We start from the raw sequence: 17,166 nt of genomic DNA, 5'->3' as shown, positions 1-17,166 counted from the left end.
ACATTACTTAATGAACTTTGACTTTAGACATTTTCTATGCAAACTAGTCTCTAAGTTTTGGATTCAAAACCCATAACTTAAAGTCCCTGAATTTCCTATCAGTGTAGGTACTATATAAAAATAACAATCGTCATCGCAATAACAGTTTTGAAGCTCTAAATAAAGAATATTTCAAATAAATCCCGCACTTGAAGCGTTTTTTATTAGCAGCTCGAAATCGGACCCCAGTAGCATTGTTAAAAGTAATGTCCTTTAATAACAAAGCAAACAAGGACTTTGAGGATTCCCTTCTATAAAGTAAAGAATGCAAATGCCAAGTTACAGTCGCAGAGAATCAGCAGCCATGGAGAGACTTTTTTACCTATCAACTTTGCTGCTCATCCTTATTAGTTGCCCAATCCTGGCCAGTAGTCAGCTACAGATTCCTCTTGAAATCGCAGAGGAAAATGAGCAGCTGGAGAACGACATAAATTCCTTTTTTCGGATTATGGATCGACTCAACGATGAACTGGGATTCTACAGTTTTATCCCCTATACGGGAAATGTCTATCTCAGGCCTTCACTCGAGCAACGTCTAATGGAACATTTCGCGGTGCCGATCTATTCAGTTGCCTCAGGCAAAGGACCTCTCAATCGTCGTTATGAAAAGGGTAAAAATTTGGTGATCGTCCTATTTAGTGGCTTTGATGATCCGATTCTGGCTGTCCTCAACGACACGGAACTCTCCAGTGGTAGTCATTTCTACAGCTTCCTTTACGTTCCGCAAGGCAACAACAAACGGTTTTTGACGATGGAAGAGATGCGGAAGTTCTTTTCCTGGTGTTTTGAGACCAGTATCGATCATGTGCTGCTTCTTTTCCAAAGCGAGTCCGAATTCGAGACTTGGACATATTATTATTTAAAAAATGTAACAGTGACAAGGGTTAGGAAAGGAAGAAGTTTGAATAGTATGGTGCGAAATGAGGGCTATAGATTTTCCGTTCAAGTTGCCAACGATCTGCCTTCTATTTTTTGGGTAAGTTTTGGTATAGAAGTCGATAAGCTCGATTATAAATATAACAACAATTCGTGTGTCACAGTACAACTCAACGGAACAAGCGGATGTGATTGGCGGCGGAAACATCAGTCTGTCCGGACCCATTGGCCTCATGATGGTGGAGTTCATGCGCTACATCAACGCCACCATGGATATACTTCCCATCGGTGAAAAGCAAAACTCGAACTATGACATATTTCAGGCGGACCAGAATGTGGACATGGTGGCCAATCTGGTGATCAACGACAGCCTCCCCTTCAGTCCGGTGGTGTCGGATACCCAAATTTGCCTCTTGGTGCCACACCGCCGGAAGATTCCGTCGAGCAGATATTTCGACAGGGTGGTTAGTCCCAGTGTGCACCTGCTCATGTTGCCTGTAGCCCTTTTGGTATTTGTAATTAAGTACATTGCTCACCGTCGTCGGTCGCTGCTGGACGCGTTCTTCAGCACCTTGCGTTTTCACCTAGGAATACCCCTGCCCGAAGGTCAACTGGAACGATTGCCTCTGGCTGACAAGATAATAGAGGTATATTCCCTTCTGTTCCTGATGATCTTCATCAGCGTTTGTGGATCTATACTGAGCAGCGTCTTAACGGCGGGACTTTATTATCCGCCGATCACGGATGTGGAATCGATGCGAGCCAGTGGCCTACGGATCATCACAGAAGACCCCACAATACTGCAGGCCTTTAGGGACAATCGCATGCCCAGCTCATTGGCGGATCTAGTAGATTTAGTGGACGACCATACGGTCTTTAAAAACTTACAAAACCTTAACGACAGCGTTGTCAATGTGGTTCGAACGCCCAACTGGCGGGGACTTCGGTTGTATCAGGAGCGTCTAAAGACCAAAAGACTCGCTATTGCTGGACCAAAGCTCTGCTCTGATATCCGCCTCCTGCGATTACCCATCTCCCCAAGGTCGCCCATGAGGTTCATTTTTAAAGATTACTTTGACAGGATTTTCGAGTCGGGACTGGAGCAGAAATGGATTAGGATGGGTTTCCAAAAGTTTCGGGAAGTTTATGGCATTACAAAATTGCCCACAGATAAGAATAACGAGTGGAAACCGTTGACCATATCCTTTTACTCAATTTTTATAACATTATTCATGGCCGGTATGCTTTTAAGCACTTTAGTCTTTATAATTGAGCTCCTATATAAGAGATATCGTGGCTAAGATTATTTATCACGTTAAAAGAAATTTAAATATGTGTTTTTTAAATATTATGTGTGTATAAGCAACGAAAGTTTTTAATAAATCTTGCACCTCTTGCGCTTTTATTGCACCCTTAAAATGTCTTCTTAAAACACTGGAACAAAGGCAATGATCTAAATTAGATCGTCTGTTGTTGGGCTACGAAACTTCTGACTGAAATCATACAAGAGTATAAGTGGCAAAAAAAAGTAACCTCTTAAAATTATGATAGTTTTCTTCTTCTCGATTGGCAGCCTTCGTGGTCAAAGAAGGATTGCTTCAAAAGTGGTGATTGCTGATTTCTTGGAATGACAGCCTGCTTAAAGTAGAGTTTCTCTTTAGAATTATCAAAGTAGCAATGAAATATGGCCAAAATCGAATCAATTGTAGAAAAGATCTGATTAGCCTCTGCAACTCTTGATGCTGCCTTGACACTTGCCTTTTAATTTTAGGCTAATAACATGATAGAAAGGGGGAAAACTAGAATTTCCTAAAATAAATCTAACTATTTCCACTCACAATTGAGTAGGTACTCTTGAGTAAAATTCTTGAAAACTGCTCAAGGAATTTGGTTGTTTTTTTGCCCCTTCGAGATAGTTTTTGGCAGCGCATGCGCCTTTTGTGTGCGCTTTTTCGGCAATAACTCACTCAAAATCTAGTTGTTTTTTTTGTGGAAGCCTGCACTAGGTGGCCCTGCGATTGGGGATGAATGCAATTGGCGAAAGGGGGCGGACCGAGGGGCTGCTGGGCTGCTGGGCTGAGGCAGAGGTAGCACAATTCCAGCTAATTGGCAATAATCAGGCATCGACCATAAATTGGCGTTAACAAGGCCGACAAATCAGCGGAACGCTGGCCGTTTGGCATTTTAAATTGTGATTGAGCTGGCGGCATAAATCAGACAAATTGAATTACAAAAAAACAAGGCAGCAATAAAATCTAGCAATTATATTTGTGCACTGCACACTCGTATGTAACATGCGTGTGTGTGAATTTTTCTGGCCTCGCGACAATTTAATTACAATTGGTCATGGAGAGAAATTGCAGTTGTCGCCGCACTGGCGCCGCAAAATATGCTAATTTATATTTATATGGATATGGAGTTATTCCCTTGGCGGATTTCCGCCGCCTTTCCCGCCTCCTCCCGCCTCCTTCCGCCTCTAAAGTTTGCTTCCAGCTCCAGACTGTGTGAAATATATTTTCGGCGGCGACTGCGGTCGTAAAATTTATTGTTGCCAAATGCATATTTGTCACATTTTGCAATGTGTTTGGCGGCCATAGAACAATTTATAAGCAACTTGGGACTTTGGCTAAAAGCCTTCCCCCATCTCCCAAAAAAAGAGAGAGAGAGCCCTTCTTTTGCTCTTTTAGGAAAAACAAATATTGTATATATTTAATTGTTGCTTTTTGGGAGGAGTCTTCAAATGGAATTTGCTAGAACCTACAAAATTTCGATGACATGAAAAAATGCAAAATTTAATAAAAAGGTTTACAAAATGGAAGCTAATTTGGATATTTTGGGAAAGGTTTAAGATAGCCAATTCAATTTAATTCCAGTTTAATTAGAACTACCAAAACTTTAATTCATTTTTAATTAAATTTAATTACTTTGGCTTTTAATGGGCTAAGAAATCTATGATAAGACCCCTTGAAGTCCTATGATATAATATCGGCAAGCCTCCCCAAAACTTCTGGCATTTTTGCTCGTCCTCCAAGGCTTTTGTCCAACTAAACTTCCCATCAACATGATAATTGGCTAACATTTCCATGGAAAAGTATCCCATTGCCCTCTGCCCTTCAGCTGTCACAACACTCTCACCCACAACACACACACACTTCACACCTCAGAGACTCGCTGAATGGGAATCCCCCAAATGCTCGCTAAACAAAAGAAATGAAGTCATTTGTAATTAATGAGGTTTGTCACCCCAATTTACCGCAACTTCCACAAACACACACACAAAAAAATATAGAAAGGAAACATCAGACGGCAAAGGGAAGGGGCCTGGAAGTCACCTGTCTTTCTGGCATATTGAAAATCACAGTCGGTGAGCAACACAAAAAAACTGAGCCATCCACAAAACAATCTAATTATATCGTTAAGCACACCAAAATTGGCAACAGATCCACCCCCAAAAAAAAGAAGCCTCAGGATGCCTGGAGTTTGGTGACATCCTCTTGCCACCACCGACACCTTGTGACTGACTGACAGTCCAGGGGGACGCATGCTTGACCCTGACAGACAGGCTGATTTTCGGGGTGACAGTTTCCGTTTGCTTGTTTAATTAAAATTATGTAAATAAATTTATTTAGCTGACACTGCGCTGTAATTAAGTGCAAGACGGGGGCTCAGGGGGGTGGCTATGCATCTGTTGCCTGACAAATTTTGGTCCACCTTGGCGGACAAGTTATGCGCTGTCTTTGCGGGGTTTACACTTAGAAAAGTTTTATTGAATAACTATTTTACTTCAAACTATTTAGGGTTTTTAATTATTTCATAATTAATTACTTAGCATTAACTTTAATATGTTTTTGCAACTCATTTTCTCAGTTATCTTAGCATTAATTAACTATTTTTTTCTCTGTGCCACTACCTTTTGTCTCTGCTCGTGTCTATATATGCTAACAAATTAGCCTTGAAATGAGCAATTTGCAGGCCATGGACGTGACGGAGACGGGGGCAGGCAGGATGTTAGTGGAGGCGTTTTTGGGTGGCTGAAAGGAGGAGAAGCTGTCTTCGCCGTGAATACAAACTGAGCTGACAGCTGCTGTCAGTGGCCGCCGTCAATGGCGGAACGTCAGGGTGTATTAAATATTCCTTCCGGGTGGCGAGAGGCGTGAAAAAGCAATTAAGTGTGAAGTCCTTAAGGATACAGAACCAAAAAAAAAAACAACCAGGGAAAACAAGTTTTTCTTTGTCGGGAACACAAAATGAAAAATGATCCGAGGCATGCTAATGGAACTCCTTTACATCACGTACTTTGCGCAACTTAAAGTTTCAATAAGTTCCAATGAAACCCACTCACTCGCTTTCCGCCATTTGACAAGGTTTCCATTCATTCTGGTCAAGAAATCAAATAAATTTCAGAACAGTTGACCTCGGAGCCCTTCGACATTCATGGCCCTTCATAAACCGTCGCCGGACTAATGAAATGCCAAAAGTCACTCAGAGGCCCATTTCACATACATATATACAGAGGCATATATGTCATACAGTAGTCCACCTCACACGTGCTCTGTTGACGTCACCACAGTGAAGCCATGTTGACATCAACATGGGAGAAAATTGTTTTGATGAATGTGCCGATTTAATTGATGAATGACTTTTTAAGCTGGTAAAAAATCGAATGGTATCACGTTTTTCCTGGCCTGAAAATTGCTGTTTCTGCACTGGGAAAAAATATGTGTTCCGGAATTTACTGTTTAAGAACTTCTTACAGTAAAATATAAACTAAAATTAAATTTTAGATGATACTATATTTTTAAATTAACCTATTTTTAGTTCTTAAAGCACTCTGTTACTTTTTTTTCGACTGTTTTCAACGAGCCCTTTGAAGGATGATCCCCTGACAGGTGAGCGGGCTTTAATTAAGTTACTTCGAGCTGAACCCATAAATATGTCGAAAGGCCAACGAATAGACAGCGTTTAGAGCTGGAGGTTTAACAAGGCCAAAAGGTGTACTACACAAACTCAAAGTCCAGGCAAGAGCGCAACAATTGTATGCCGCAAATATCAATAAAAAACCCGATACAGCATGGAGCTGTAATGTTGCGATTTGTTCGCTCCTCCGAAACACAAAAGGCAACCCCACAAAGGTTGGAAAATTCGGTGGAAACTCGAGCTTCAGTCCCCGGCATGCAATAAGATAAATTCCAGGCAACACACACAGAGACCGACCTTTTGGCTTTAATCGTGGTACGGGACACAACAAAAAAATCAAAAACACTGCAAATAAAATCCAACGTCAAACTATAAATAGAGCTCCTTCTGCATGTGCATGTGCTGCCGTTATTGGAGTGAATTTCTGGCAAAGTCTTGTGGCTTAATCTACAACAGCATGCGGTTTTCCGCCAGCCAGGAACGCCGGCAATAAAAGGCCAACAACGGGAGCCGCCGTATGCAGCAGCGGTTAAATATTTAAAGCTTTTGGCTTACGAAACCCAACCGATTCCAATGCTGGATAGACAATCGGAGAGAGTCAAGTGTTATAGTGAAAAGCAAAGGTCTTACATATCATGAGGTATAATATTTATGAAATATAGAAATGAAATATTAATGGATTCGGGCTTCTCTGTATTAACAAACGGGAGAAGGTAATATAGCATAGAATGATTTTGAAGATATTGTGCATAACGAAACATCTTTAGAAAGATCCTAAAGGATAAAAAGATAATACTGCACAACGATCCTGTGATACACCGTCATCTTCCGCTGCTAAACCTGATCTTTCTGCAACATCTGTAATCTCTTTTATTGCTTCTTTAAAGCCTCGATCACTGCGTCCCGTTTTCCGAGCTTACCATGCTACTTGATGTCCTTTGTTTCCTTGTTTTCTTGTCGTTGCCTATTTGAAAAGTCCAAATGTCAAATCGAACAATTCTAAATGGCTGAAAATATCGAATAATGTATGGGACCACCTTTTTTTAGCTGCCGAAATTTTCAGGAAATTTATAAGAAATTCCCGGAAGATTAAATTTGGTTATAAATTAAAATTAAATTATAATATTTCTTTAGTTTATCCGTAGATTATTAATTTAACTTAACTTATTTTGGCGATCTATAACTTTAGTTTTTTCCTGTTTTTAAGGTTATTTCTTTGAAGACTGGATAACTGAATAGAACACACATGCATACATACATAAATCTTTATATTTCCTTAACACCCCTAATACCAATCAATTAATTAATGAAAATCCATCAACAGAAACCAAATAAAATAATATTTTTAATCACTGCAGAAAAGCTCTTAAAAGCCCCAGCCAGATTTCAGTCCTTAAAAGCATTTTAATGCATCATAAAAATTATGGTGATAAGATTTCGCCCACTTTTCGAGCACTTTCCTAATGTCATATTTCCGTTGACCGTAACTGGGCTCAAGTTAATTATCAGGCTTAACAGTTTGCTAGTTAAATTTCCCGCTGGCCAACAACAAGGAGAACATACAAACGTATAAAACTTAATGTGCCGCGTGCGCATAAAACAAAATTTCAACTGCAATTAGTCGTGCAAGGCTCTCTCTTCTCTGGAAATGCCCCCCAAATCCCCGGCATTCATTCCTCTGATAAAAACCATAAAAATTTTTCCGCCAACATGGCAAATAATTTGGCTAACGACATTTTGTAACTAATGCTGGCCAACCGCAACAACAACAGCGATAACCATTAACACGCCCCCTCGCCCTTCGAGGAAAATGCAACAGAGAAAAGCCAAGGAAAAGCAGCAGGAGCGCAAGCGACAGCCAGCTGGTCATTAAAAGTCCACCCATAACAGTTTATTGTAATGCGACCGCTCTCGTAGGCCAACTGGACAAGTGGCCAGAACCCCCGGCCACGCCCCCTGATCCCTGGTTGTCCCCCTTTCGTATTCGTGCCGCCCGGCGTTGCCACTTAATTAGAAAAGTTTTAGCGCGCCACGAGACAAAAGCCATTGACAGCGACGAAAAGTTCGAGGAACGCCCTCGTTCCCGCTAATTTTACCCACTTCCATTGGCAAACTGCATTCCGCTGGCCAAAGGAGTTGGATGGAGGAAAGTTTGGGACAACCAAGGAAGCGGTGATACCCTAAGATAAATAATTATATAATATTTCTTTTTCAACAAAATGGATTTGTACCATTTTGTATATATATATGTATATTTGATTATTTCATTTACATTTTAGCTATATATATTTTTTTATAGTTAATCATTTCTAAAGACTGAAAATTCGTTTTATCGAATGGTTTTAACATTATATCGAAAGTTATCGATTGATTCAAGCTCATTTGTACACCGAGATCTGCCAAAGGGTTGTATAAAAATTGTTATCGTTGCAAAAAAAAATAACTATCAAAAGATTAAAACTTCATAACAAACTTGGTTCGTGGATCAAGGAATTTACCAAGTCCAACATTTATGCATAACCGTTATTTTCCTCTTTTCAAACCTCTTCCAAGACAAGTTATACCCCAATGAAGCTCAAAAACATGCTAAATGTTCTGCTATTAGCAGCAACAAATGACATTTCAGAAAGACAAGTCATGTTTTTGTCCTTTGAGGAACACAGCCACCGAAAGACTTTAAGCAATGGAAATTCGCCACGAGAATGCCCATGAAAATGGGCATGAAAATGGTTGCGGCAATGGAGGTTAAGTCAACAGAAGCCACCTGGTACCGGAGAACGGATCTCCTTTTAACCCTCTCTCTCTCGTTCTGCATTCGGTACCACTCTATTTGCGCATTTTTTTCCAATTAATTGCTTCTACGTGGGCGTCCGTTCCGCGAATGTCAACACAAAGGGTGCCGCGGACCAAGCTCCTGCCCCAGTTCGATGGGAAATGGTGGGCGGCCACCCGCTGGCACTGCTGACACAAACATATGCGAAAGCCAAAAAAAAACAAAAAATGAAAGAAGATATAGACTCATCAATGGGTTTCAATTGAAAATTTTTGCACGGCACCGGGCTTCCTTCAGCCTTTCATTTGTTTGGAAATGGGAATTGGAAATGCGAGTGCAGCAAACAATAAGCAGTTACAATCGGTAGGCCTCCGTCCTCGTTCTGGCTTTTCGGGGAGAAACAGATGTTGGCCGCAGGTTGGCACAGCTGCTGCGGAAATATCTATGCAAAATTTAGCCAATATCCGTTGAATTGGGGTAAGTAAATGCCGCAGGCAGCAGTGAGAAATGTTTCATAATATTTGCTTTTTCCATTACTAAACTGATGGATTTGAGAACGCATAGATATGGGCATATTCAATAATTTAAAAAATAATGAAGCTTACTCCTTTAATGAATAAAAATAAGTAATAAGTTTGTTATTGCATTGGAACTTCTCTAAATACCTAGAACCCTTTTCTATATGGCATTTCTTTTTAGTTTCCTGAAAACACTTGATGGTTTCCTTTCAAACATATTGTCATCTAGCAAACTAGTTTCCATTTCATATTTAAATAGAAAAGGGCGCGTCTACGCCCTATTTCAACACCTACTTGGAAAGAGTTGCCAGCCATCACGCGATATTCTAACAAATTCGCGACCATTTATCATTCGATGACACTTGCCTGGATGGGAAAGCGATATCGGTAGTTGACTGAAGGTTGGTCATATCATCACCATCCAATCCCCTCAACTGCCACGCCTCCGTACTATTCTAAGGTCTCTTTTTTTTTTTGTTTTTGCACCGCTGTCAAAACAAAGACATCTTTTCTCTGTTCTTTTTGCCATCGCAACCACAAACAAGCGAATTAGCTGCTCTCCCGCAAGGACTGCCGATGACAGGGTCTTTAGGGGGCTTAAGTGGGTGTGGCGGCAGCAGAACGGCATGGGGCAGGGGAGTGAGCCTGGAAGACTGTCAAAAGCAAGAACCAAACCCAATTGGCGGCTCAGGACTTCGCTGGCTGCAATGGAGGGACATCTTCAAACATGCAAGTTGGCGGCAATTGAAAACTCATTGACAGTTGACAATGGAAAAAATAATAGAAAAGAAAAGCAAATCGACAGCAACTGGTGGTGGGTTTGGTGGAGAAGGGAGTCGAAACTCAATTGCAGTTACATTTCAATGTTGGCTGGATACCCTGGACAAAGCATTGGGAAACTATATAAGGATAAATGTAATTCAGTAATTTGTACCTATATACATTTTCTTATAGAAATAATAGGAAATTGTAGAGTTATAAAATAAAGTGGTAAAATGGAAGCGAAGTCAAAATGTTTACTTTTTATAAAAATGGAAAATTTATATCAAATTACACACCTTATTCAACTCTTCTTTTTATCTAAACTTTAAATATTTCAAGACTTTCGAAAGTATAATTTGGAGGCACTACAGGGTAACTCATATTTCCTGTACTGCAGATTTTTTCACATTTTTTTTTTCCTCCACAAAACTTTGTTTTGCTGCTTTTGTCGATGACAGGCAGCGTTCAGTGTCCTTGTTTGCCGCTCCTCAGGCTCGTCCTTGTTGTTATTCATTCATTTGTTTTGGCATGCTGAGACGTTTTCTATTTGAAATTGTCAGCTGCAATTGATATGCATTGCTGCAGTTGAATGTCTCTTTGTTTTGTCTACCGATTGCGGTTGGCAATGGTAGCTCGGGAAATTGATTTCCGCAATCATGCGACCATACGAGTATTTCCCTTACAAATCAGGAGGCGAGCAATTAAAACGGAAATAGCGGAGAAGAGCTCGAGCTCGGGGAATCACATAAATTGCCGCACAGTCGAACGCGCGCTCGCCTGCAAGTATGCAACGGCTGGAAATGCATTTAATTTTCGGCCAGCCAGTGAGCACAGGAATTTTTCTTTGTGATTTGAAATTTAATGCACGTACTCAATGAAGAAATTCCAACAGCAGCGCATTAGTAGACAAGCAGGAAAAGCTGGAAGAGGTGAAGGAAAAGCCGGGGAAAAGCGGGCAAAGCAACGCCTGCCAATTGCTTTTCAACATATTTGATGCGACGACGACTTTCGACATTTTGCAACTTGGCCACGTACAGCAAAAAAAAAAAAAAAGTAAAATAAAATAAATAGAAAAGGAAAACCAGATGGAAAAAAGGAAGCTGCAAGAAATCGTTGCCAGCAAAGTGCAAAACCAACAAGTGCAGCTGCTGAAAAACAACTGCGACTTTGGTTAAGCGTACAAACTGTACATAATGCACACACACACACACACACACACAGCCAAGTGGAGTGAAGTATACGCCATGTTGACCCAACAACAAACATAAAATGTAATCGCAGCTAATAAGAAAACTAAGCAGATCCTTGCTGGTCACGATTTACGCTCGTTTCGCATTCGATTTGCGATGCGCCACCGCTGCACCACTGTCCAACACGGCAGGAACAGTGGAGCAAAATGAGTTGAAAATAATAAAAACGGTTGGAGAAGTTTGGGGATTTCATAAAAACCTTTTAATTAAACTATAGAATAATATAAAATATATATTTTAAATGATTTAAAAAGCTTCTAAAATATATACATGGCAACATCTAGTACAATCTGAATAGATTTGAAATAAATTTAACAGTTAATATTTTATATAGTTATTTGTTTGAGATTGTACAAAATAATATTGCAGTCTTTTGTTTTTAAAGAAAAATATTTATTAAATAAAATAAAAAAGTATATATTTAGTTTGTTTTCAATTATTCAGTTGCAGTTGGATTTCATTCATATTAAGTAGCTAAAATTGAAATTGTTTCTTGTCCTACTTTGCCCCACTGTACTGGCCAACGGACCTGGGCTGCCATGTCAATGGACATTTAATGGCGTTCCCCATTATGCGCCGCATCAAATGTGCCAAATACGCTTCGCTGGCAATAAATGCTGCATGGCAAGGTTTACCCTTCGGATGTGCCACCTTTCTCCTTTATCCTTTCGCCTTTCTCCTGGCCGAGACTGTGTCTCAGGATCCGGCTGTGAATCGGAGACCGGATCCATCGCTCCCTCTTCGCTATGGCCTCATCTGGTCTGGCTTGGTGGTCTCCGCCTTCGTTCCGGCCACGATTTGCAATTTTGTGTGCATCAGGCTCGCTCAGTGCAAGTCTCGTAATTTTTCGTGAATTTCTTCACGTACTTGCATTCCATCTTCATCGCTCCTCGTCCAGCGATTGCCATATCTTCTCGCTCCTGTCGCTCCTATATCTCCTCTGCCACGTCCTCGTCCTGTCTGCTGGCCAGCTTTTGGCCCCGGCTGCAGCACTGGATTGTAATGGCATAACCTTTGAATAAAATTAGCATTATCGGTGCTCACTTTGGCGGCCATTCCGCTTCGCCTGTCGTCAGGTGTCTGTGTGAGTGTGTGTTTGGTGTGTGTGTGTGCGCTGGGGGATCAATAAAAATGCTCAATGACTTTTTGAGCGCCATATGATGCCCGAAAAGGCCATTAAAATAACAGCCAAGACAGGGCCAAGCAGAGGTCATTGGGATTAAGCTGGTCTCACACTTCAGTCCTTTCGAGTATTAGCTATTACTTGAGCTTTTAAGGAAACTTAGAGGCTTTACTTTTAATAATAAAAAATGTTTCTAAGTAAGTTTTTTTAAGTTAAAAATTGGCTTCATTAACAAGCTAACTAAATGCCAGAGAAAATGTCTTTGACTTAGTTATGATCGAAATCAAATTGAATGTCTTAAGAATATGAAAAGTTTGACTCTCCAAAGTAAGCTTCCTTATTTATTATTACGAATTGGCTGCAAGCTTCTTTCCATATTCCTTTATTTACTTACCAAAACTATTAAACATAAATCAGGGCAGCACTAATCAAGTCAAAAGGCAATTTCTGCCTAGAGAAAACTTTTTAATTTCCATCGTAAACTATTATTTTTGGGCTGCGCGATCTCAGCCTCCTCAAAGTGCAAATGTTTTTTGTGGGACACACTCTCCACACACATCAATTACGGGCACTCACTGTACCCAGCTCCTGGCCGGAAAACTAATTGGTGGAAAATTAAGTTTTTGCGCCAAAATGATGGCAAATTGAAATGCAATCGGGGCAAAGCGGATTATTGAAAAACTTTCATGATTGAATTCTGCTGGTTGGTCCAACCATCCACACCATCCCTGCCCCCCAACTCTTTCGGTTTCGGCAAAAAGCGCAACGAGGACTTACTTCCAAACAGGATACTCTGGCCATGTGCTTTTGTATGAGGCCCATATGCGATTGGCAGAGCTTATGTCTGTTGTGTGTGCTCTTGCCAAAAAAAAAAAAAGAAATCGGAGGCAAAAAATAAGAATAGAGAATAAACAGGGCCAAAAAACTGTGGCCCACACACGGCGTTACAACGATTTATATTTTGCTACTTTCGCTATAAAAAATAAATATGCAATAAAACAAAACGACAACGGGAGCCGACATATGCATTATTGTCTCGCGCTCGCCCCGACCCTATGGAAATATTTGCTAGAAAACGAAGACATAAACCTAAAAAAATATGTATATATGGGTATATGGCGCATTTGGCAGTAAGGAAAGCAGGCGCAAGACCAAAACCAAGACAAAGCCGTTCCTAAATGCCAGTAGCAGTTGCACAGGGAGAAAATAATATATTGTTACTAAAATAATACATTAAAATCGTATTAGAAAGTCTGGTATTTTCTCTTTATTTCTAAGAAAAATATATTTTTATTTAATTTCCAACTATTTGTTTTAATTTTCTTTAAACTTCCTACCTTTATTACTATTTTATTTTAATTTTAGCTTATAGAAACACCAAATTTTACTGACATTTTTCCCTTTGTGCAGTGCCGAAAGAAGACAGCGAACAACAGGGCGTATACGTATCGTATTGTTCTACCAAATTGCGCTCTCAGCTGGCGCACGACTTGACTGCAACTCGTACTCATCCCCCTTTCTTGGCATTTGGCATGCACCCGGAAAGAGGCAGGGTGTGGGAAAGGAGGCGGGGCACTTTATGAAGCGCGCATATGTTGCACCCCTTTGTGCTACATAGGACGGGGGGGGGGGGGGGGGGGGTAAGTATAATAAAAATGAAGGACTCGCCGCTGTATTCCCCAGGCAAATCACTGCAGTCTCGGTCTGAGGCGAAGGCTATAAAGCAAATCGTTTGACATTTGTTTTGATTTGCCATGATTGCTAAAAATATCCGAGAGACAGCAATGACATCGGGCAATGGAGATGCATAAGTGATATGGCAAGGGAAAGGAATGCTATTTGCAGGACACAATGATTGCTAGGGGTTAACTGAATGTGAAGTTTACGTCATTAAGAAAGTAACAATATACTATAAAAGTTTTAAAAGAAGAAAGTTAAATGATAAGGGTAACTTTTGATTTGGTTTACAATCATTTAAGAACTCTAATTGATATTATAAAATCCTTACAATTTTGTTAATAATATTTAATTTTTGTATCAAGCATTTATAACCTCAAGCTAACAATCCCTAATATGTTTAAGTGAATCTGATGCTTAGTATTCTTCGTTGACATCGACTTATAAGCCATAATCTGCCTTAAGCACAACCCTAATCCCATTATTACTCCCCCACTGCCCCCTCCTTTTATCCCCTTTCCACACAAAAGCCTCACGGTATATCGAATTCAATAATAACCTTTTCGCACTCACTTACCCATTCCCATTGTGGTGTCTTCATCATCATCATATGCGACTTAACTGACCCGACTGACCCTCTTAAGTGACTGCACTTCCACTCGCCGAACTGGTAAAGTTTCTTCTTATCATAATTTCGAAGACAATTAGCCAGACGAGGTGCTCCTTCGATACAGCAACATAAGAAGCCCGCTCCAAGGGATCGTATCGATGGCGCCGAAACTTGGTCCGGGGCTGCAAGAGCTACTTAAAGTTTACAGCCGACGGGGCCAAAACAATGCCAGACAATAATTGGCCAAATTTATTGTAATTAGCCGCACACGCAAGCCAGGCACCGGGCATTCCAGTAACCCGACACATGTGTCCGGGCTGCGGCGTAATTATTATCATTACGGAGGAGGGATGCTTCTCCGGAGGTTGGACTCCGGTCTCGGGACTCGAGGCTCGGAAACGTGTGTCACATGTGTGCGTGGCGCGTTGAGAACGCATTTAATTGCACAAAGCCTCTTTGCTCTTAGAGAGTTTTTAAATAATTTAGTTGTGTCGTTAGGCCGGTGGAGTGTCCTTTCGTGCCTCCCTGTCAAAGGCATCTGGCAGGACAAGGTAAACGGGGCGGCTACGTAATGCAGTCAAGTCACGTCACACAGAATGTCGCTAATTTTTCTACCTTTTTTTCGTACTTTCTCTGCTTCTGTCTCTCTCTCTTGGGCACAAAGTTTCCTTCACTGCAATGCGCTGGTTAAAATTTTCCGTTTTTTTTTTGGCAGGGGTCAAGGAGGGATATTTTCAGAAGGATGATATACCGAGGAAAAGGATGGGTCGGTATTAACAGGAAGTGACTTAACGTTGGGTAAGCCGTTGGTTTCTTTTTAAAATATTCTGTTTTAAGATGTTTTTTTTTTTTTTTTTTTTTTTTTTTTTTTGTTGGAGATTCTGGAGAATCTTTAAAGTTGGATGTAAATTACATTCAAATGTCAACTTTAAAAATCTTTCAAAATCTTTACGAAAGCATGAAACAATTTTCTTAAAGTCTTAAAGTTCTTTTAGTTTTTAACAGTATTTTAAGTATTCCTTTTATGATTTTACAAATGGATTGAGCCAATAATATCACAAATTCTCTAAAAACTTCGCTAAAACTTCGCTTTGTGTGCTTAAATTTGTAAGAATATCTTTTGTCAAACGCTAGGTACAGTCACCAACTCGCACGGTGAGCACGAGCATAACGGTATATCGCTAAGAAGTGCAGCACAGCGCACAGGGCACGTTTCCTTTTTGTAAACTTTATTATTTCGTGTTAAAAGTAAATAAACTTAGCTGGCAACTTCACCTCTCTCTCTCTCTCTCTCTTTCCCCTCCTCTGAGGATATGTGAAAAGAAGGCAGGGGATTTTGGGGTTGGAGGACACCTTCTACATTGTTTGCCATTTGCGGTGGACGGCGACAAGTTCTGTCAGGCAGCCAGTCCAAATTGAAATGGGACATTAGACGTTCACACAAATACTCGTACACAAACACTTACAGAGAGAGGAAATATTGAGAGAAAATAAAATGCGTTTTATGTGCGAAATACATGTACATCCAACAGATATTTTTAAAAACTTAAATCAAACTTTTATGGAAATTTAATTTAAATATTTTATGAATTTTTATACCCTTGCAGGGTATTATAATTTCAGTCAGAAGTTTGCAACGCAGTGAAGGAGACGTTTCCGACCCTATAAAGTATATATATTCTTGATCAGCATCAACAGCCGAGTCGATCTAGCCATGTCCGTCTGTCTGTCTGTCCGTCTGTCTGTTTCTACGCAAACTAGTCCCTCAGTTTTGAAGCTATCTGAATGAAACTTTGCATATAGTCTTCTATATGCTCTCACTGCTATATATGTCGGAACGGGCCGGATCGGACGACTATATCATATAGCTGCCATACAAATGTTCGATAAATTTTTAGAAAAAAAAATTATAACTTGGCTGTTTTCCAACATATGTGCACTATTTTTTACATATGACCATTTTATATTATTTCTGAATTTTGGTAAAAATTTTATGAAAATCGGACGACTATATCATATAGCTGCCATAGGAACGAGCAGGAAATTAATAGAAAAAAAATTATAACTTCGTTGTTTTTCAAATTATTTTTATCTACTCTGAGATATAAGCTTATTTTATTAGTTCAGAATTTTGGTATAAATTTTATGAAAATCGGACAACTATATCATATAGCTGCCATATAAACCGATCGGTAGGTGTAGGGAAAATGTAAAACTGGGAATGTAAAACTGAAACTGTCAAACTCTCAACATAATAAGTATAGGTAGAATGCAATGAAATAATATCTGCAAGGGTATACAAACTTCGGCGAGCCGAAGTTAGCTTCCTTTCTTGTTTGTATTGATAATAGTGTTTTTTTTTTCTTACCTATCACTTAATATATCTGATATAATTTAATTAAAATTAATATTCAACAAATTAAGCCTACTTTTGGGCTTATTTTTAATTGATTTCAAACCTTGAATAAGATATTTTTCGCCGTGTACCCATATATATTTACATGGCAGCTTCTGTCGTCGCCGCGACTGCTGACAACTTGAACAACAACAACAAGAACAACAAACAGAACTTCAACAACAACAACAACGGGAACAACAACAACTGAACACTAAGGCACACA

General features: G+C 40.0%; 2 protein-coding genes across 2 annotated transcripts in view; one reads left to right on the top strand and one right to left on the bottom strand.

Moving 5' to 3' along the window:
* Positions 1–17,166, bottom strand: part of LOC108078030 (uncharacterized) — a 291,179-nt gene that overhangs the window by 235,734 nt on the left and 38,279 nt on the right. The window lies entirely within an intron of this gene.
* On the top strand, positions 344–2,216 carry LOC108077940 (Ionotropic receptor 56a). The gene is made up of 2 exons (XM_017171478.1): positions 344–1,015; positions 1,080–2,216. Exons 1-2 carry the CDS (start codon positions 344–346, stop codon positions 2,214–2,216), a joined length of 1,809 nt encoding a protein of 602 aa, XP_017026967.1.

The sequence above is a fragment of the Drosophila kikkawai genome, chromosome 2R (assembly GCF_030179895.1).
Source record: "Drosophila kikkawai strain 14028-0561.14 chromosome 2R, DkikHiC1v2, whole genome shotgun sequence".
NCBI lineage: Eukaryota > Metazoa > Arthropoda > Insecta > Diptera > Drosophilidae > Drosophila > Drosophila kikkawai.
Note: the sequence above shows the minus strand (reverse complement) of the source record. Positions and strands in the feature narration are given on the sequence as shown.